Raw genomic sequence first — 23,987 nt, 5'->3', positions numbered from 1 at the left:
CTAAACCGCCTGATTCAGAGTGTATCAAGCCATGCTAGTAGCGGACCAAAATGGTTCCGGCAATCGAAACGAGAAACCAGCGAAGGTGGAGAGGGAGAAGGAAAGAGATGAAAAAAGAGGAGAGGGGAGGACAGAGAGGGAGAGGGAGAGAAGGCCACTGGAGTGCCGCCGAGGCTGCTGGAAATCCAAAAATCGCAAAAAAATGAAAATCACAAAATTAAAAAGAAATAATAAAGTCAGCAGCAGCATTGTGGGCTTTGCTCAATAAAAGTAAAATAAAAAACAAATAGGGGCCAAAGCTCTTGTTTCAATCAAGAGAAGTGCAGAGCCCCTCCCGCTTTCCCACAGCATCAGCAACAGCTTGGCGACCTTGGCGATCTCGAAGGCCCTCTCTCTCTCCTCTCATTTCTTCTCTCCCATTATTCCTCCACCCACTCCACTGTGTCGGTTCAGGCCCGTTATGGAACAGCATAGAGGCATACCGAACCGTGCCGCTGGTCGACTAGTCCAGCCCCGATACCAATACAACAAACACTGCATCATGCTATAAAAAAAAAGTATCCGACAAGTCTAAAGCTAGACATACCCATGTAGTCAAAGTGGGGAAAACTTATAACATCACTTTCAATATTATTGAAAATCAAAATAGAAGATCATAAGCCTCATTTGAGCTTCTCATGACTAGTTGTTGGGGTCTCAACCACTACCACATGAAACACAAGAAAAGAAACACTTTCGCTAAATCCAATGTACAAATAAGTTCTCAGATGCCTATATGCAGTGATGGATCCAAAAATTTTATTTTGTGAGGTCAATATAATAAAAGAAGTAGAGGATCCAAAGAGAGAAAGAAGAAAGAAAAAAATAATAATAATAACATATTATTTTTTAAAAAATAATAAAATTTATAAAAAAATGATAATGTGTAATATCTTAAATATCCTTTATAGTAAAATATTATAAAGGAACATCGTGTGCACCGTCCCATTGCACTATAGATGACTGACGCGGCCACAGGTGGCGTGCATCACATGGTGCATGGCCCCATGCAGCCCCGCGCAACCATCTATTCTACGATGGATGGTGCGTGCTATGTGCCGCACCAGACGATGCACAGTAGAGGATCCATTCTCTAAATATAAGAGATGGATGGACGGGATTGGGGTGGGATATTAAAAGATAAATAAAAAAATAATTAATAAAAAAAAAGAAAAAGAAGGAGAAAGAGAGGTCAAAGTGGTGTAAAGGAAAGAGAGAGAAAAGTAGGATATATGAGTCATTAAAGAGAGAGAATATATGTCATAATTACTCTTTTGATATGGTCCTTTTTATCTTTTCTTTAAAATTTTGCATGAGATATGGGATCAATTCGTAAAATTAGTAGGATTAATTTTAATTTTTTCTACTAATATATATACATATATAATATTTTTTTTATTTTTTTTGTGGGGTCAATTGACCCCACATTTAACCTCATGGATCCGCCAATGCCTATACGGGTGAAAAGAAACACCGGGAGGATGAATGAAGATGCTACAGCCCACAAATCAGAGGACACAGATTATAGAAGCATATGATAAAGGTAAATCATTCATCTTAAAAATAAAGTCAATTCACATACCTGCAAAAAAGAGAGTATTTCCTAGAAATTACAAAGAAATCCTTTCAATCAAGGTTGGCCAAACCGGCTCAAATCAGGTGGTTTAGGCCATACAAAACCAAACTAGTCAAGAATCGGAACAGTTTGCCCAATTAGATTGGTTCGGCGCATCAACAAGCTCCCAAGTAACCACCCCCCCCACCTCCACCCCCCAAAAACCTCCTCAGATGCCTTTCAAATACCTCCCTCTGCCTCTCTTCCCCAGCCCATTAATTGGAGTCTGATCAACCGTCCCACTTGCCAGATCATTTGTCCTACTAGCCTGATCGATCGTCCCCTTCTGTTTGCTACCCGCCTCATTCACCCCTCCCCTTTCAAAATCCTAATCCCCTCTCTGTCATCATCCCCAGCTGGCTGGTAAGTCTCCCTTTCCCTCTCTCTCCCAACCACCCCCCCTCTTCAACAACAAAGAGGACGGCTGTTTGAGCCCTACCCCCTCCCTCCCCCCATTCTGCTCCCTCTCAATCCCTACATTCTGTTCGCTCTCCCACTCTCTTTTCCTCAAATTTACCATCTGCAGACAAAGCAAACCTTCAGATTTGGACTAAACTGGATTGCAAATATTCAGAACGGGCTTTGTCTGGAATTTCTCAAAATTGAGTAAGGCATAAACAACAGTAGAACAATCACCTCACATTAGTAATGAGCTGTTGGATTCTTAAAAGTGAATTAGATAACTTGTTCAAACAGGATAAGAAAAGGCAAAGATGCAATACCGAACCTGTGGAACTAAGTATTTTACCATTTACATAACCAAGCAATTTGATGCTTACCAGTTATCTTCCCTAGAAAAAAAGGTGAGGACTTTTCTTTTTTAAATTTCAACCTAAAAACTCTCTATAAGCAAGCAGAGGTGCACTCCACATGAAGCGCAAGAACATATATACCTATAATAAATACATAAATGCATATACTATAACTACACATCTATCTATGCATGTATCTATGTGCATACATGTATCTGCACGCATCCACACATACAGACGGACAGATATGCACATGCACGTTCATGCGCCCATGCACACACAATCATTCATACATGATACCTCATTGATTCGTATTTTTACAAGGACAAAGTGGATATTTCATACTTTCCACTTTGTGAATCAGTGAAATGCATTTTTGCAGCCACTATTGCTTATTATAATTAAAACAATTCCCATGTTTCACAAATTTTACATGAAATGAACAGTGGTATATATACTAGGTGTGACTCATCCCATCTTACAAACAGAACTCATACCTTCACATCATTTTACGTGTTAGCTTGTCAGGAAAAGAGCAGATGTCGAATGGATTTTCTTCAACTTGTACTATTTTTAAACTTATATGATTTTCTTCATATATTTTAATATTAACTCTATGGATTTTACCAAAAATTTACCATAAAATCATGTAGTTAACAAGCATTTTAAGTAATTCTCTCAATATTTTTCCTTTTTTCTTTTATAATTAGTTTCAGACCAAAACCACCAGAACTGACTATTGAAAGTCAAAGCATTCTGCCACAAACTTGGCAAAAACCAATCACAAAGTCAAGTTTGTGACATGGACTTTATAATTATGGCGATGATAAGAGTATCACAAGGAGTGAGACGCACAGCATGTCCATGGTTATTTCATAAAATGTTGTTCTATTATACAGAAATTAGAGTTCAATTAATTTAAAACCAAATATCACATCTAAAAAATTTCTAGGTGTTCTTGGACCTGAAACTGAAAATGAATCCTGAAGAATGAAAGACTGTTTCAAAAAGTGGCCTCTAGTCACATGCGTGCATGCCACCTCTGGCTGCCCTGCACAGGTGGGCCTACACAGCCCAAACATTCAACCAAGCTACACATCAATTGCCTAAGCATCTGCATAGGCAAAAGCTGCCTGTATGTACAACTCATGCAGTACACAGGTCACACAAGACCTAATTTGGTTTGGACCAATTGGATCAAGGCTATATAAGCCATTTCACTTGCTACATCTTGAAATAATAAAATAAAATCTGCTCTTGTTCATATGAGCTTCAATCTTGCTTGGATGATTTTTTTCGTTGACCACTTGGATAATTCAAGTGCTATAGAATGACTCTTTTTTTTTTCCCTAATATGGAATAGAATGAAATATTCTAGATGGTGTTTTCTTTCCTAAATAGGTTATTGAGTAAAACGAAATTTGGTTAGATGGATTTTTCTTGCTCAAATGAGATATTGAAAATGAAAATGGAATGAAATATATTTAAGTAGGTTTCCCTTATTTGGATGAATTATCAAAAGGAATAAAACGACATATGCATAAGGAAAAGTTTAGGATAATACAGAAACAGGAGTAAATATAGGGAATTTATTTTTTTTTCTTTATAGAAAAGGGTAGGTAATTATCAAACGCTAGGGAAAAGTGTAGGGGAAGACACAATACATCTTACAATGAGTAGATAGGGAAAAGTGTAGGAGAAGACTCAATACACCTTATAATGAGTAGAAAGTTTAGTCAACAGTCAATTTTCATCCCAAAACTACTCAAACTACATGAACTATAATCCTAAATAACCCAAAGTATAACTACAATAATATGAAATAGCTTAAAACTTGATATAGGATATTTTTTTGCACATATAACATTGCAAATACAGCTTATTGCATGTTTGCCTTTGAAAATCACTGTTTACATAGAGACCCTTCAAGTCATCATTGTTTTTGCAGGGATTACCCTCCCATTTGATTTTTTGCTGACAGTGCTAATGAATAACAATCTAAATGTAAGATGAACTTTACCCTCCATTAATGCTCTTAAAAATTTTTATTAAAAAAAAAAAACTCTTTTCAATACAAATTGAAAGTTGAATTTTTAAGAAATACTAAAGGAAAAGGAAAATAATGTCAAATAATACTCAATCATTATTTCTTAATGCTGCCAGCCAAAATCTAACAAAGGCTATCCATGAAAAAATAGGATGATTTAAGCTCGTGTATATGCAAATAGTGATTTTTGGGAGGGTAAATATGCAATAACCCATATTTGCAATGGTATGTACATAAGCCTTGTTCATATTTTGGCTTTTGTCTAATTTTTCAACCGAGACTCTGAAGTATGGGGCAAAGCTGTCATGACAAAGTCTAAAAAGACCAAAATCAGAACCCAAACCAGATTTTGAAACTTGCTCCATTTCTTGACTGATTCACCTCTACCTCTCTCCTCCTCCTCCTATTATGGCTCTAACTTCCACATCTCTCCACCCCTCCTCTTCCTTCTCTTCTTCCTCCATGACCTCTTTCTTCTTCTAGTACCCACTCCTTCACCCCATCTCAATCTCCTCGTCCACCTTCCCTACTCTTATTTTGTTTCTTCTTGCACCTCTACCCCCGCCCCCCCCTGCTTACATTCCTCTACCCTTCTATGCCTCCTCTCTACCTAATCACCCTCTTCCCTAATCCTTCTTGCTTCTCGTCTTTCACTTCGCCTTCTCTGAATGTCTTTCTAATTGACTGATTTATTTCTAGATCTCTCCTTTTTTTGTTAATTCAAATTTTTTATTTATTCATTTATTATATTCTAAACCACAATCTCATGCCTACCCAGGCACTAGGGAGTAACTGGCCATCCACATGCAACAGCAAGACGAACAGCTTAGCAAGCTTACCAATAGACGTAAAACATTTTAAATGAAGGATTTTGATTGTCAAGATTATCATATGATCTTAAAACAAAATAGATTTTCTTACAATGTGGCTTTTCTGAGTTTCTTGAGTGACTGAATACTACAAAACATTAGGGTATGTTCAGTTGCTAGAAAATTAAAATTTTTACAAGAGGTGTGGAGATTAAACTATAGCAATCTCAGTTACATTTAAGTTTAAGAATGGCCCAACTGCCCTCAGCTGTGGCAATTCATCTATAGTCATGTAATTGTAAGCCAGGTTGCAACTTTTGGCTTTTTTTAACAACTGGGTTGCATGTGATTTCTTCACTTAGAAAGAAAACAAGCATTAGAAAGAAACAGTGGTAACAAGTGAGCTTGCAAGCAACTCAGCTACGCAAAACAACATATACTGTTAATGGTAAGTTTTTGAAAAGGATTAACTGAATTGAGATTCCAATATATTACATGGAACACATTGACCTTTATATCCTAACACAGGATGGATTTCAGTAAATATTGTTTTTATATATCTGACCATCTTATTCTTCATTGACATGTTAAAAAAAAAAAGGGATTCGAGGTATGTCTCTTCCCAAAATTCTAAAACAATGTACCCTTAAGTTTTATCGTTAAATAGCACAAAAATATAGTTCTCTTCAATTGCCCACTAAAATTTTATGAACAGAAAGATTTTACGGTACCATAAAAGGATCCATGTGCGATACTTGCTGGCTCAGGTGATCATCTAAACAAACAGAATGGTAAACAATTGATGAATAATAAAGTGGAGATTGCATGCGAACTAAGTGAGTACAGATGGCAAATGGAAGCATTTTTCTGTTCCCCTTATAATTCGTGTGTGTAATCCAACGTTTAAAATAATAGCAACAAGACCTGTACGAATCAGGTTCTTGTCCACTATGGTAGCAGTACAGATCAGTACTGGAAGAAAGCAAAAAAAAACAGTGAGGTATTTCAACATTTTTCACTCAACACACATTGGTGCTGGTCTGTACTGATACCATACTAAAGTGTTATCAGCCGGTGCCGGTTGATACCAGTTGGCTCAACCCAGTTGTCCAAGAACTCAGTATCAAGATGCGACCTGAAGGCAAACCCTTCACCAGTCCAGTTCAGTATAGCCATTATGGATCCCAAGAGCAACCTTCTTCTTTTACAGTGTTCCCAAGTCTGCTTTTTTCTCTTTTTTTTTTTCAGTGCATATATTTTAGTGTTCCCAACTTCAGTCTGTTTCAAGGTTGAAGTGTTGAACATTCCAAACACCTGGAAACTTTGCATTCATGCCATATGCCTTGATATGCTATGTTGAACATTTCCAAAGACTAGTACCACAATTGGCACCTTTAATAATGATATATAATGCATAAGATGCACAAAAAACAAGAAACAAAAGTCTTCAAGACTTTTAGTCTACACATCATAGTTGTTAAGGGACAGATTTTAAAAATGGTAATTTTACTTAGGTTAACCAGACGAAAGAAGGGCCACAAGTGTTAAAAATGTAAAACTGAAGAATAAGAAAATATATTCACAATTTAAGTGGGAAATCATGCAAATCAGTGTTTAACAAAACTATACTATGGCATGGGAAATGCATGTTTCTCAAAACAAAACAAAAAAAAAAAGAAAATTCAACTTTTCAACAGAATAGTACACCTCAACAGTCTAAATCAATAAAACATATACTATATGCAGTCATGCTACAATAAAAATATAATTTAAAATTTGAAGCAAACTCTTCTAGCAGAAGCCAGGATTAGTCAAAAATAGTCATCAAACTGTGAAATGACAGCTGAAAATGTATTCAGGAAAGCACATAATCATGTCTACTTATCATGCCCAAGAAGCAATAATTTCATGGTAAGTTAGAAGATAAATAGAAAAAAGTAAAAGCACATGGTCTAACCTCCCCAGCAATCCCATATTTAGCACAATCAATAGCTAGGCGTGTTGCTCGTCCTATACTCTCTTTTGTTCTTGTTAATGTACACAGTAAAGCTTCAAAAGATTTCCTTGCAGCATATGCTTCTGCATGGTCAGTTAATTTGCTTAAGCTTTTCTGTCTCAGACCACCAAAAGGACTTCTGCTATTATTCCTTGGATTTTGAAGTCTATCATCTATAGCACATGTATAATTGATCATGGGATTAGAAGGTGAACCTCGTCCAAAAGAATCTTCCTTGCTGGCTAAAGATGGACTCAGTACAGCCTCAACCTTATAATCTACATAGTTATCAGAAAATGAAGTAGATCGAGACAAAAGTCGTTTAGCCTGGGCAGCAGCAATCAAATCTTTCATGGGAGTCAAATCAGGAGAAGAACACCTATCCCTTGGAGTTACTTTGGATTTGACTTCCCTTGCAACATCCTCCCTATAATGCCAAGACAGAAAACTCCATTAATGAATTGGAATGAGAATTATTAATACAAATCAGCTTATTGGGAGGAAAAGAACACATCATAAGTTGCAAACATAAAGTTTCAATTACAAGGCTAAAAACAACGTACGTATGTGCATTTCTCAACAATTTTGTCACACACTTTCCCATGCATTTTATCCCCTTACATCCTTTTAGTATCTTGCTTAATAGAATCCCATAAATGAGAAGATAATCTCTATGAACTTTCACCAAAACATGGCCTCATCATTGCAACCCCAGTTTTGCCCATACTTCCCACCACACATTTTCCTTCCATCTGCATGCTCCTCAAATTCCTTCTTTTCCATTCATCTCCCATAAAATATCCTTTGACATAACAAGTAGTTGGCTAACTGGGAAGATGTTCTACCATGTCAGATTTACTGTTTATCTTGATGGGAAGATTCCAACCATGAATCTGAACATATTAAGTTATCAGGAGGGATACGCAACAGTAGTTCCAGACAAGAATTTATGTATCAGTCTATACTGATCATACCAGATTGCACCAATAGGATATCAGTACCACTACTGTACCAACACCTGGTTTTTACCTCTATTTTTTTGCTGCCTGGCACCAAGAGGCATGCACTGCTGAAATGATATCTTATTGTATGAGTAAAGGTACCGATACAGATACCAGTATTGGTCCTTCAAACCTTTCTTCCAGCAAAGAACTAAATTTAATCTACAAGATTTTCAAAAACAATGGGTGCCATGCCAAATGTCCACCATGTGAAGATCAAGCAAACAAAAGGTCAAATGAACAAAATCCAACTCAAGAACCATTTTAGATGAACTGCTGTAAACTCAAATTAATGATGATTGATGACCTATATAACCCGACAGATAACACCCATCCAATTTTCCTAAACGGGAAGCATGAAAAGTGAACGTGACCACTAGTCTAGCTGTATCATACATGCAACCCGAACATGTTAGCCACTAATTTGCTCATTGACAAGCATTAGCAATATTAGTAAAAGGTATGTTACAGCTTGGATGCTAATCAAAGCATTTGCAAGTTTGAGCTTGCATGATCAGACCTAGCTTGTAAGTATAAACATATCTGAAAAGTAAAACCTTACATGTCACGGGTTTGTGCATCTTCATCAAGTTGAATGCTAGAAGACTTTGTAGGCCCAAATGTCCCACTTGTTGTAGAACTGCCATTTGTAGCTGATAGAGTCACAAAAGCTCCATCAGGAGAGAAAGAATCATTGCAACCTTTACTACTCAAAACAGAGTCTGGCTTCCGTATGGATGGTTTCACTGTTTGATCTCTACTTAAAATATTATCCACAGGAGAATGTGGGCATTCCTCTTCTGGTTGCAGAATTTCATTCTCATTTACCTTTCCTGAAGGTGATGATGAGCGATCAGGCATACCTTCAGAGTCAGTCAAATTAACCTGCTCAGTTAACCTGAAAAAACAAGGTCGCATACTCTTGTCATGTATATCAACATCAACTGCTTTAGACACAGACGACCCATCATAGTTTTTAACATCCACAAGGACTTCATTGCCGTGTTTATCATGAGGACTTCTCAAATGTTCACTATTGACATCATCAGTCTTCACTTCTGAAGAAGCTAATGTTGGTACATCCAAATTTTGTGCTGACAATCCAGATCTGCTTGTGTGAAATACATTACATTCAGTAGATGGTATGTCATTAAATCTTGTAGGGCTCTCAATCTTCCCATCAGTAGAAAGATGGAGAGAACTTGTTGTGAGAGATACCATGCAGTTGTTAAGCATCATTTCCTTTGGCCTTGGAGCTCTAGGACAATCATCTGTAGCTTCAGCAGCATTGGCAGACATAGCTTCCAAAGCACGATGTAGGCGTTTTGATGGAGGCAAAGCTGCTTCGACATCTAATGTAAAACTCTTAAGTTGATACTTTTTAGCCTTCCATATCATTCGATCGCTTCCTGAAGGATGAGAGCAATCGTTTATGGGGGATGAATTTGAGGCTTCCTTGAGCCCTAGAGATGTCCCATTGGTCAGACAATTATTTCTAGGACTGGTGGATGTAGAATATTTGTCACAATTATTCATCATCACTGTCACTCCTGAGTTGTCATTAGTGTCATGAAGCTCATCAAACTGTTTCTCCTCGACAGGTGGTTCACCCATTCGAACTCTTGCTCTTTTCACCAAAGGAAGATGCTCATCTCCATCTGCTTTATGGTCTGTTTCATTTATTTCACCACGAGAATTTGGAGACTCTGAAAGGCTTCGACTTGGCTCCACCTGCAATTCTATATCCTTGTCCAATCCAGCACACTCTGAACTATTAGATGCCCGCTTCCGGTTTGGTTTCCTTTTCTTCTTGAAGATCACTGTCTTCATGGGGAGGTCAAGTTGGCCATTCTGCCTAACTTCACTCTCCAAGCACCCATTTGCAGAGACTTCAAATTTACAACTAGGATCAAGTACAACCCTTTCATTCAGATTTGCTTCATATTTTGTTGCAGCTGTTTCACATGCAGTATTCCCACTGCTACCATTTCCAAGGAAACCAGCAGTAACTGGTACAGCAACATCATGAAAATCTGAGGCATGAGGCATGTTTTCAGCACTCCTATTTATCATGGAATCTTCCTGCACTCCATCAGTAGTCACATTATCACTGACTGAGTCAGTATCATTATGTAGGATATCTGATTTTTTTATTTTCGGAGGATCACCACCAGAAGAATTTCTAGACCTTCGAAGGGATGTTATTTTTTTCTGAGCAATAAAGCTCTCTGCTGGAGCATCTCTTAATCTCTTCTTCCTTGAAGTTGTACTAGTAGCCAAAGGGGCCTGCCTTAGTTGATCAATGATCAAGACCTTTTCAGCTGGTTCATCAGTTGCTGCATTTATGTTGTGAGGATCCCCTTCTGCTGAGGTTGCAGAAGTTTCTTCAGAATTGATAACATCATGGCTTTCTTTCGCACATAGGGCACCTGACCTCTGGTCATCTGCAATATGAGAACTATGCTCTGGGCTCTTTCTAAAAGAATTACTTCTATTAATTCCCAAATCTCCATCATCCCCCGAAATAAACTGATCAGATGTCTGCTTCTTCAAAGCTTCATAAACATCAATTATTTCATCAATTGCACGGACGAAATCAGCCCCTTTACCCTGGCGCTTAATTAAAAGAGATTTCTTTTTCTCCTCCGTGAAAGCTTCAATATCAGCATAGTTGCAGAATGCTCTGCATAACCAATTCCACACCAACAAGATTACAATAAAGTAGACTAGAAAGGCCTAAGCATTGATATTCAAATAAAAAAAATATAATGAGTGGATTATGGACTGAGCTATGACAAACATGTACTGAAACAAGATGTCTTTTTTTTTCCCCCAAAAAATATATGTGGCACCATCAGAAAGTAAACTAATTCATGGCCAATAAGTTCTTTTATGACCACAAACTCTTTTAGTTAGTAATTCAAGGATTCAGAGCTTAACAATGTTGCAGTGATAAACCATGCAATAAACAGACGCAGAAATAATCATATGCACACACACAACAGGATTAAAATGCACACTACTTGTACAGATTATATATTTTACAGCACAAAAACAACCATCAAAACCAACATAACTAAAACAGTCAAATTGTATAGATTACATATGTTACCACATAAAACAAATCAACAAAACCAAGCATACACACAGACAAACATGATATGACACATGATTGATATCTTTTATATATTTTACAAACACAAACAGGAAATACAGACAGAAAACATGATTAAAACACACAAAATATATACATGTGTTCTACAACACAAACACATGCTAATGAATGAGAATAGGCGCAACATCTTAGAAAACATGTCATAGTGTCATTGAACTGGAGACACATCAAGGATAAACTTTAAATTTGTTGGCCCTTTATGGAGACTACAGATGAACAGAGAATACCTATAGAGAAGCACTGGTTTTGTTCAAAAAGGAGTATTGAAAGTCAAGTTGGTAATAGCATTAACCAAAGGGCAATTTGAAAAAACTGGAATGCAGAAAACTAATTGGAAGTTGATAACAACGATTAGTCACACTGGCAGAAAGAGATAATTTAGCAAATTAAACGGCATGTGAATCATGAATAAATAGATGACACAACTTTTAGCAGTACTGCATAAGAAAAGCTTACTAACTTCCTAGCAAATATGTAAAGGACCAGTCAGAATGACCAAGGGATCAACACAATAACAAATAACATCCATGTCATGAATATATAATAGGCTCCACAATCCAAAATGTTGAAAGCATCACCAATATCAGATCTAAGGCCACCAACGAATCCTAAATGCTTTCCTATAGTTCATATATAAAAAGATTATTTAAAAAACTGAGAAAAAAACAAGTACATAATATGTATTAGTTGTGCTCGATTAGTCACCAAATTTAATAAGATGATACGTAAAAGGTGGGCATGTGCATCAGTGCATCTCGTATTATGGTGGTAAAAAGATAAGACGATGAGTGTCAAGCAAAAATTATATATAAAACCAAACTGCCAATCGTGAAATTAGCACAAATTATTTTCATTACCTTACTATGCTAATGAAATCATGATTTGTTGTATCAGACCACACCGCCCAATATGGACACTCAGAATGCAGTGTACCACTCGGGTACTAATATGGGGTCCAGAACCGGAGATATACATATCTAATATAGCAGTAAATGATAACTAGTTTCATACCTCAACATGCCCCAGCATGAACAGCAATGATGTATCAAACAGTGCTCACAAGAGTAGATATATAACCATATTTAAGCGGTGACAAATCCAAAATGGCATCACACTACACAATACTGTGACACCACAGAGGAAGATGACATGTTGTTTTTTTTCACTTCTAAGAAATGATGGAATGTCAAAACAAGATAAGGACGTCAGCAGAAGTGCCTCACGGCATGATCCTTCTAGATTAAAAATGCCAATATGATACATGGCAAGACATGATGAGCTTTCATGTGATACTAAAATAACAAAAAAGAGTCACACAGTGATTACAACAGACAATATGATACAACAAGGTGCATATTGTCAAGAAAAATAGACCGCCCAGCAACTAGCAATATTGAGTAAGAAACAATAAGACTCTCCTTTAGCAGTTAAAGGTTGAAGTACGTGATTGCATGAAGGGCAGCAAATGAAAAGAACATGATCCCAGTAGTTCTTGGAGATCCCAACACCAATAATAGATGAGCACACAACAAGAGCACAACCACACACAAGGAAGGTGTTTAGGTTCATGGACTGTACAATGAACAACATAGACACTACCAAGAGACCTGACCAAGTACCTCAGGTGGATCAACATGAGAAGGGAGAAACAACAAATAATAGCAAAGCCGTAGTACATCTGCCACCACTCTAAGGCCTAAGCTATTACCAGATTTAATGCTGTTCTTTTTTAACTAAAGCCCACCCTAGGGCAAAAAAAGAAAAAATTATAATATAATCCAGAAAACCATCCAAGCAATAATATGACTGAGTCATTGACAATGGTGATCCAATTGAGGAGTTCAAAGCATCACAATCACAGCCACGAACCCAAGGTTCAGGAAATTGGTTCTAGTTTTAATAGTTTTTGCTAAAACTTATTTAAAAAAAATCCAAAAAGGGGATACTAAAAGAATTGAGAAATCAAGAAAGTTAGGCATTAGAGTATAATAATTTGTTTCAGATCCTCGCATCACTCATTTTGGTGGCATTGAACTGTAATCATCAGACAAGTATTTTAAGAAAATAAAATACTCAAATTTTGTTTTGAATGTAAATAAAATTATTTCATGACCCATGTAACAACAGAAATATGCAAGAGATTTTAGTTCAAGAATCACCGGGCATTAAATCAAAAAATTTGCTATTCCCCTAAGGTTCTAACTTACTTGGAATATAATGTCATGTCACTCCCAAGACAGTTGGGACAAGGATGGATTGTTATGGTCTTGCACCCCCAAATCTTTTGAGTGCTTGCAAAACCTAAGTACAATTTCTAGGAATACTTCTTTACATTTAAAGGAATGAAGAGATCACAAAATATTAGCATGTATCCACATAAGTTAGTGTCAAGGGAAACTCCAGAACCAATCTTAGTTTAAATCAATTCGATCCAAAACTAAAATGTTTTAGATCTTCAAACCATGCATCAAGCACTCTCAAGCACCTTAACCATAGAGGAATTGCTGGGACTCATGTTTTTTCAATAAATGAAAAAATGAAACTTATAATAAAGGGCTTTTTTATGTGTATACCATTATAAATATCTGAAATTGCATGTATACCCTTATAATTATTTTTTTTGTATGTATACCCTTATAAATATCCAAAACTATGTGCATACCTTCACAAATTTACTACTCGGGTATAGCCTTGTAAATGATTTCTTTTTGCATGTATAGCCTAGCAAATTTACTGTTTGCATGTATAGACTTACAAATTATTTCTTTTTGCATATCTTCCCTTACTGAGTTTAGGGTACACATGCAAAAATAATAACAATAATAATTTACAAGGGTATACATGCAAAAGCAATAATTTATAAAAGTATACACATAAAAAGTGAATTTCCAAGGTATATATGCAATTTCAAATATTTATGAGTGCATACAGGCAAAAGAAATAAATATAAGGGTATACACAAAATTTGCAGGATACACACGTAATTTCAGATATTGATAAGGGCATACAAGAAACAGTATAATAAATGAAAGAAATTATATATCAAATAGAGATGGAATTTGAAGTTAAATGGGCATCAATAAAAAGAAGTATCATATGAGAAAGTAGTTCCTCAAACATAAGCTCATGGGGAACCAAGCATGTGCCAAAGGATTACCGTACTATATCTGAACAATAAAGAATATGCAATAAAGACAACTCATAAAGCCATAAGTCGAATCATAAGCAAAAGTAATAATGATCTGATAGCCAAAAGGAGAATGATGAACAGCCAAGAATGCAGGTCAAAAGACAGAATCTTGCCATGCAAGGCAAAACCAACCTTAACACAAGGACTAGGATTTCAATAATGGATATGAAACATATGTCTTGACAATGTGTACAGGAATTTTAGGTCATAACACTAAATTGATTAATGGGTCAGAACCACCAATGGTTTAACATGCAAGATGGAAAAGATACACTGGCCTCATATCTTAAAAGTTCAACATCCCAAAGTGAAAACAGTATACTGAGAATGCTAGCAATCACTGAGAAGGTTATGGTTATATATAACGCATTGTTAGACTCATGTAAACAGCAAGTAAACGTCTCATAAGTAGGAGGGCCAAAAATAGGACAAAATAACGAGTACTTGATCCCTAGCTATATGAATTTCATGTCTGGATCCTCCAGTTCAAACTAACAGATTTTGGGTCCCACTGAAATCTTGGAAAAGTCTCCATACAAGCTAAAGTTTTCATCATATATACGCATATCATACGATAATAACCTATAAAATACATACTATTTTTCAGCAGATGCACTCTCTTGTTGTCTCTCTGAATATGATTTTAGAGTGAGATAAACACACAAAATTGTAGACGTCTGCAAAGAAAAGGAGCATTTATCAATTACATATTCACCACCTTTTCTTCTTCTACTACTTATTATCTCATGAGATAGAAGATTAAGTACAAAAATTGGATGGGTTGGCACCAACTCCCCCACACCCCACCCGCCACCACCCCAAAAAAAGGAATACACAAAAAAAGAAAACTGAAACCACAGCCGCACTATTCCATTGCTATGCGGAATTGTTACCACCAGCACCGTCCTTTGATAAACTGACACAACCTGCTCAAAACAAGAAAAATAAGACAACATAACCAATCACCACCCGTATTTATCCTATTCTGCTTTAACAAACTCCCAATCTCCACCTAGAATTCTGATTCTGTTAACTCGCAACACATGCCTTTAAATACTCCTCATCCCTCTACCTGCCTTTGGCAACAGCATGCTCCACCATCATCCTCAATTTTTACTTGCATGTTTAGTAGGGGTGCCTGGTGTTAGAAGTCCCAGATTACCTAACACTTCAAGCTACAGTACACCAAAAGTTCCAAATGATACAAAAAATTAAATCAATAACAAGAGAAAACATATGTGGACATTATTATCAAACTTGACTAATGAATGATGCTTTGAATTAAATTAAAAGAAAAAAATCTTGTCATATATATTTGAAAATAAAAAACGAAAGAAGGACAAGGTTGTGACTTAACAAGAAGCATGTAATCAACTACGATGACAACATGTTCAGTACTAGGGACATCTTAGAGCTGAAAAGTTGGTTATTGCAATACAATTATTAACAGGACACTTGACATTTCTAGACTACGTCGAGCATTCTAGGTTAACATAGAGATAACATGTCAAAATAACAGATAACCCGATAATGTCTTTTTAAAAGTACTAGCACCTGGAACACAAACTCCTAAATTGAAGTGTCCAGTTAGGGAAACCCACCACACCAAAATTGCCCCATTTGACTCCACCCGTGACTCCCAAGAAAAGCTCCTAATTCTTTTTTAGATCCTTGACCAAACCAGAATTTTAAGGGATGAAATTAGATCTGTGCTTGGATACTCCTTCTATGCATTATAAATTCAACTCAAACTTGCAGACAAATTCATAGAACATTCAATCCAACCCCAGTTTGTTGCACTATAGCAAGAACTTTGTTAAGATATGGTTCAATTCAAAGTAGTTATTGAAATTCTAATCTGTGAGTTGTGAGCCTCAGATAAGGTAGAAAAATGACAAATGTTAGCTAAGTTGAGTCATGAAGCCAAATAGGGTGACAAATAAATTCATGACAATGAGATACATCTAAAGGGTGACGAATACATTCTTTACCTTCTGCAATGCACAGTCATCACAAGTGGGCTAGTCATGAAGCCAAATAGAGCAATGATGGGACTCTAGCAACTCTTCCTATGGCTAATGAAAATGAGTTTGCAATTTCACATGGCACATCAAAGGCTATTCCCGCCCCCCCGGCAAAAAAAAAGGGATTTTTGCATGTATACCCTTTTAAATATTCAAATTTGCGTGGATACCCTTTCAAACTTGATATTTGCATGTATATCCTTATAAAATACTTGATTTGCATGTATATCCTTCTTTTTCTTTATTTTTTGTATATATACCCACGTCATCTAACACCGTTAAAAAATTAACGGTTTAAAATTTAAATAACTGAAATACCCTTATGGGTATATATGCAAAAAAAAAAATTATAAGAGTATATATGCAATTAGTAATTTACAAGGATATACAAATAAATATTAATTTTGAAAAGATATTCATGCAAATTTTGACGTTTAGGAGGGTATACAGGAAAAAATATTTAATTTAATTTTTTTCTATTGTATGTTATTTTAACGAGATGGAAAAAATTTAAATACATTAATTAATGTCATAGTAAGGGTGATTCAAGTACATTAATTTTTATCTATTGCTTCTTTGTTGGATATGATTTTTATTTTTATTTTTATATTAATTTTTATTTCATATATGATTTATGATGAATAGTTGCTTATTCCATGTCTAGGCCTATTAAAATGGAGCAACCGCTTTTCAAGTTGAAGATGAAATTTGAAAGTTATTTTAAGAAGATTAAGAATTCTACAAAAATAAAATATTATTTTGGGAGATAAAAAAGCTGGTTAGTTGATGTTGACCGCTATTCTTACATAAATCTATATGATGATATGGTGCACATATTCAATTTGAAGCTTAAAAAGACCATAAAGATTTGGTCTGTAGTTAGACATTTTATCACCTAAGTCTTATATAATTTTAGATACAGATCATAAACTAACGAGTTTGTTTGAAGAATATAAAGATTTGATGAAGTGCTTCTTATTTGTCACAAAAGAGGCTAATGATATACAATTTTCTCAATCAACACTAGGTAGCCAAGACCAAAGTAGAGGTGAAGTAGCTACAATAGGGGAGGTTCGAGTGGATGACCAAAGGAAGAACCAAAGACAGAATAAAATTGAGCGTCCAGCTGCATTAGGGACTTATATCTCAGCTATTGCTATTGAGAATAATGACAATAGATGAACAAAATCTTTAAACAAGTGAACCATCCCTACTATGAACGCCAACAAAGAAGCAATAGATAAAAATTAATGTTCTTGAATCACCCTTACTATGACATTGATTAATGTGTTTAAATTCTTTCAATCTCGTTAAAATAACATACAATAGAAAAAAATTAAATTAAAAATTTTTACTGTATACCCTCGTAAACGTCAAAATTTGCATGAATACCCTTTCAAAATTAATATTTATTTGTATATCCTCGTAAATTGCTAATTGCATATATACCCTTATAAAATTTTTTTTTTGCATATATACCCATAAGGACATTTCAGTCATTTAAATTTTAAACCGTTAATTTTTTAACGGTGTTAGATGGCGTGGGTATATATACAAAAAATAAAGAAAAAAAAAAGTATACATGCAAATCAAGTATTTTATAAGGATATCATGCAAATAACAATTTTGAAAGGGTATCCATGCAAATTTGGATGTTTAGAAGGATATAAAAGAAAAAACCCCAAAAAAAAAACCCCAAAAGAGAAAAGAAAAAAAAAAGAAAAAGAAAAAGCGACCCCTAATCCCAAACTGCTTATATATCAGAGCAGCATAGAGAGAAAAAGAAAGAACCATTCCGAAGTCAAATAGTTATTACATCATCCACCAATCCTAGTGTCTAATAAAATATTTTCAAACACTTCTTGCTTTCATCATTAATGCCAACAAGTTATATGGAGTGAAAAATTAAGGAATACAAAGAGCTATTTCAAGTGAGGTTTGCCGTTCCATACCCAACCAAGAGGTACGGGGCATAGCATACCATACGATACCAGTTCGGCACCAACATGCGGTACGAAAAACGTACCAATACAATACACTGAACCAGCCTTGTATCGATATAGTAACAAGTTGGCATTACTAAGGGGCCCAATACCAAGATAGTGAACCTTGGTTTCAAATCTTCCTAAATATGCATCTCATCATATTCCCTGATTGTTAAGCAAAGCAGCCAACAATATATGTTTAATTCAATATTTTCACTCTCTTCTTCCTTGCATCATCTGTGCCAATAAATCATATGGAGCAAAACATCCAGGGGTGCAAAAAAGTGTTTCAAGTTCTCCTAAATGTCATCACATTCTATGATTGCTAAGGAAAGCATCCACCAATATATGCATATACATCATGTAATAACCTGCCATCTGCTTCAATAAGTATTCGTCTTTTGGGTGACTATGAGCATGACTGCCATTCCTCAGGCAATCAAGAGTAAACAGTAGTAAACACTCAAACCATAAACTGCAAGGAAATTTATTACTACACAAACATGAACAGCAAGCCTTACCCCTTCAATTTAGGTTCAGTTATATGGATTCTACTTCAGTATCAGCTCATGTCCAAGGATAATTCCAGCAAGTGGAGCATTTATTCATAACTCACCAATGCAAGGCACATTAGATCTACCCTCCTTATTTCCAACCTTCAATTTGTATTTGAGATCATCTTCTTGCTAAATGTACTTCTGACCTACAATGCACTAACCCAAATAATTTAAACAATACCTTTTCTTGAGCACCACCAGTGTTAAACCAATCCTTTCCATGATGTTCTTATTTCAAACTTTCTTAGTTTTACCAACCATCAATCTCAGCCAAGTTTCTCAGAAGCAGAAAGAAAACCATCAAACTCAACGGAACAAAAGAAATGTATTGAAAAAACAATCCTACTAGTCAATGAGATGATAAATATAGCAGAACATGACAAAATAAGTTAAAGAAGAAGGGAAAAGCTCAAGAATAATTACTCCACAAAAAGGGAGAGGGAGACATAAGAGAGGAGTGGATACAAATTAATTCTTAGAACATAGAAATTGAGAGCCATACATGCTCTTTCAGTGATGCCAGTCATGTTTCTTCCTTCTTTCTTTATGCTTCACACCAAAGCGATGCTATCAACCTAATCTCCATAACACCTATGACTGATATGGGAAGCTTGATATGGTCATGAATGCCAGTCCAAAGTGACCATCTGAAACAATGAAAAATGGTCACTTTTGTGATATTCCAATTACATTCCTCCTACGAGATCCACGGTAGTGAAACCTTTCCCACCAACATCCAAACAAGCAATCCAATGATGTGGAAGCCAACAAATAACAATATCTTGTTTCAGAAGATCCTTGAAAGAACTCACAAAACATCTAAGGATTCATTTTCCTAGCCAAACCCACACTGAGTTTAATATCAAAACCATTTGAATTCAACATCATAAGATCTACAAAACTAGTTGGACTCCTCAATGCCTAATATCTAATTCATATAATATAGCTCGTAATAAAGGGTCTTTTAATGCAATAGCACTATTATATCATCATTAAACACTCAATCACACATCTTTGCAAACCCTACTTCTTCCTGTAAAATACAACCTTTTATATCTCCAATTGTAACCATTGTATAAATCTTAGGGGTATGCAAGAAAACAGATCAAACCACAAAACCGAGCTGAACAGGTCATTTTGGTTCAGTTTAGGTCGGGTTTTTCCACATTCGATCTAGTTTCAGTTTGGAAATTTCTAGAACTGGAAAAATTAGTTCAATTTTACTATAAATAAAGGCCGACTTAAACTGAATATATCTACCCTTAAGGATTCCGATTCAGCGCTACTGCCCGGTTCAGGCAGTTGGCACTCAAGCCCTACCAGCCAGCCCAAATCTTTTCATGCTTCCTCTCCTACCCACTCTCTAGAGCCGCCCACTCTCCCTCACCTCTCTCCTCCAACCCCTCGTGGTCTTGCTCAATATGTCAAGTGAGAGGTGATCTCCTCTTCTCAAGAGCATGCTCTCTGAGCTCAACATTATACCTCCCCCACTCCCCTCCAACCCGATTTCTAACCACCAACCAGCACTATTCCAACCCTCATACTTACTCAAGCCGAATCCTCCACTATCACCACCATCAATTTCCCCACCCCTTACTGCCAATCAAAGCACAACCACAACCCATCCCCTTTGCCATTGGCCATGTTATGAATAGATCGAAGTTGCCTATGGAGGTGAATGCAAGGGATTAGAAGTGGATGAGGATTTCCTCCTCTCCCTCATTTTCATGCTGAGGAAGAAGGGTTGGAGTTGATGCAGGTAGGATGGGATCGACAATGCCAAGGGCCATGGAAGCATCTTTGATGGCAATGGGGGCTACCATAGGAGCATTGCTGTTGATAGCATTCGCCAAACCATCTCAAACCGGATGGTTCAGAGCATTCCGAACCATATCAACCGTAAATCGAGATGGTTCGACCTTCCAAATCGGAACACTAGACAAGAGAGAGAGAGAGAGAGAGAGAGAGAGGGGATGATGCCGCCAAAGGGCTGGCTGTGGCCCGTCGAGGCTGCCGGAGGGCCGTGGAGGTCTTCGTGGCTCCGTGTCACCCAATAGAAAAGGCATTTAATCGAGAGAGATAGAGAGAGAGAGCGAGAGTACCGAAGGCAAGCATAGCCAACGAAGAGGCCGTCGGAAGGCGCTAGGTAGCCGTCGTAGCCACCTGGTGGCAGAAAAGACGCGAGCAGAGCCGTGGCCATAAAATACGAGTGATGGCCCCTATTTATCACTTTTTTTTAAATAACGATGAACAGTGAAGCCAATAATGGATTTACCAGCTTCGCTATGGTCGAAATTGTTTAAAAAGAAAATCCCCTGAAATAGGATGATTGCCCCTGTTTCGTGCTCGCGGAGCCACAGGCCACGATTCCGCCATCCCACAGCCACGGTGGCCAGTCGAAAGCCCTCTAGTGACCTTTCCGCTAGCTTCCCCTCCCTCCTTTTCTTTCCCTCCCCCTCTCCATCACTCTCTCAACCACGATTTGGTGGAGGAAGCGGAGGCTTTAGCAGCCTTTCGAGCGCTCTTGCAACCCACCTGTGCCCACTGCCAACGTCTCCTCAAGCCATCCTTTTCCTCCCTCCCCCTTCTCCCTCTCTCTCCCTCTCCCTCCACTCTTTCTCTCTTTTCCTCTCCGATTTCTTTTTTCGATTTTATATCGGTTCGTGTCAGTCCGATCAGATACAGACTCGTACCAACTCATACCACCTACCGACCAGCATAGATCTCGTTATTGGCTCCGCAAATATTGATTGATGGATTCCAAGGTGGTTTCTTCTCCCCTACTTTCGATTCTGCAATTCCTTCACAAAACCTAATCCTCAGCTTAGAATAAGGAGAGGAAAAAGGTGAAGCAAGGCAAAAAGGTAAAGAGACAAAGAGGTTGCTAGCTAGCTTGATCAGTGATGGTGGTGGAAAAGGAAAATCTAGGGCTCAGCCTTGGCTTGACCTCGAGAGACTTGGTTCCTTCTCCCACTCAATCTCATGCCTCTTGCTCTTTCTTCCTCCTCCCCTTCGACACTGCCATTGTTCCTAAAGTGAAGTCCCAATGAAGTGACCTCCTTGCCTCTTTGATTGGATAGCTTTTCCATCTAGCTACGATTCTCTTTCTAGATCCAAGGATGTTGATGAGTACGAATCACGAATATGAGTTTTCTACATGGAATCTGAAGATTTGATGTATTTTCATTTAAAAAAAGGACAACAAAGGGACAGCTCTACTGAGGGGGATCGATGTGAACCAGGGGCCAATGACAAAGCGGGTAAGCAAGGACGAAGCAAAGGCATCATTATCCAACAGCACTCTTTATAGCACCAGGTGTCGATGGAAAGCACAGCATCGAGGAGGCCAGGATCTGGCTAATGCACATGCTGATGGACTGCATTTGAGGTAGTGCAACATGAGAATCTCAAGGTAGGCGAGCAGTGAGTTCACTCTAGCAGATCTCCATCGCATGTCCTACACCCACTACCTCAATCACTCAACCTGATAGCCTAAATCGAGTCGAACCAAATTTTCCGGGTGGGTTTTAATCAGTTTTTACCTATGGTCAGTTTGGTCTCAATTTTGGCTTTAGGAAACTGATTTAAGTCAATTCGGTTTCCAAAAATAATCCCAAACTGATCTATCTAAACTGTGCACACTCCTAAAAACCAAGATAGTTGAAACAACATCTACACGGGCCTACAACTCATCCTCAATCCAAACTACATATCCGCACGTGCAGAGAATAGAAGAATGAGGCAGTTAATTTCTAATCATTTTGACCAACATAATTTCATCACCTTTCCCAAAATCTAAGATGGTATCAATTCCAAACAAGCAGGATATAAATAATGCTCACATTAGTTACAAGCGCATTTTCAAGGCAAAGCACAATTTATGTGCCATACTAGGAACCCTTACAAGGCATCAATTTAACTGATCAATGATTGTTTGTTATATTATTTCATTCTGAAGAATAAAATAATAATCAGAACTTAACTGAACTAAACCAGAGACCTGTTAAGCTCTCACCTCATAACATCAGGATATGTCAATTGTATACAATAATGACCTTTCTTTCATTAGCTCATCTTATGATAGCTATAAATAAGAAATGAATGAGCAAAAGCACAGTACCTGATAAAACTGCTGTACCAATTTGATCTTTTTTAAGATAGCTGTATAAAAGAAGCTATCACTGATACCTGATGCCCCCTATAAATGCAGAGATATATTTTCATACATAAACCAACAAAACCAACTCCCAAGATCAATTATTTCCATTAATAAAAGACTTGGAAAAACAAAAAGTAGGTTCTTTTATCCCAAAAGTATCCAAACAAAGACCAAGATGGGAGAAACAGTAGTACTAAAAAACATACTTTTAAAAAGCTGAGTAACATGCTGTGGTAAACCTTCATCAAACAATTATTGCATAGAAATTTATGATCAAGCACTCAAGTACTCACATCTGTTTAGTTCCATAGAAGTAGACAAGCACCTTCTTGCGAACAGACGAGAGGCCCCATTTCTCCGGTTCAGTAATCTGCCAAAAACCAATCAAAATCAAAAAGCAGAAGTTGTTAGCACTACATGCAGCAAACATGAAAATCCCAGATGAAGGAAGGCAAGGAAAGTGAAGAGGGAGAAGCTGCAGCATGTTCCTCAGGCATATGCTTCACAATCACCGCAAAAAAGGGGGATCGACTGAAGAATTTACTCAGCCGAGTATACAAAAGCACCTTGGTGGAGAGCATCTCCGCAAAAAATAGAAGTGCAACGGGAAAAAAAACATTTTTTTTGACCTAATTTTC

The 23,987-nt window shown here is 37.0% G+C and overlaps 1 protein-coding gene across 5 annotated transcripts in view; it reads right to left on the bottom strand.

The window, feature by feature from the left end:
- The window catches only part of LOC105032495 (protein HUA2-LIKE 3), a 29,950-nt gene that overhangs the window by 5,392 nt on the left and 571 nt on the right, over positions 1–23,987 (bottom strand). For 4 of the 5 annotated variants that reach the window (XM_010906952.4, XM_010906950.4, XM_010906951.4 and 1 more), the window contains exons 2-4: positions 23,643–23,719; positions 8,822–10,942; positions 7,220–7,685 (exon numbers count right to left, since the gene is read on the bottom strand). In XM_010906952.4, coding sequence (XP_010905254.1) covers positions 7,220–7,685; positions 8,822–10,942; positions 23,643–23,719 — 2,664 coding nt within the window. The remainder of the gene's footprint in view (positions 1–7,219; positions 7,686–8,821; positions 10,943–23,642; positions 23,720–23,987) is intronic. The other variant, XM_010906953.4, reaches the window with a different exon arrangement.

The sequence above is a fragment of the Elaeis guineensis genome, chromosome 7 (assembly GCF_000442705.2).
Source record: "Elaeis guineensis isolate ETL-2024a chromosome 7, EG11, whole genome shotgun sequence".
Lineage (NCBI taxonomy): Eukaryota > Viridiplantae > Streptophyta > Magnoliopsida > Arecales > Arecaceae > Elaeis > Elaeis guineensis.
Note: the sequence above shows the minus strand (reverse complement) of the source record. Positions and strands in the feature narration are given on the sequence as shown.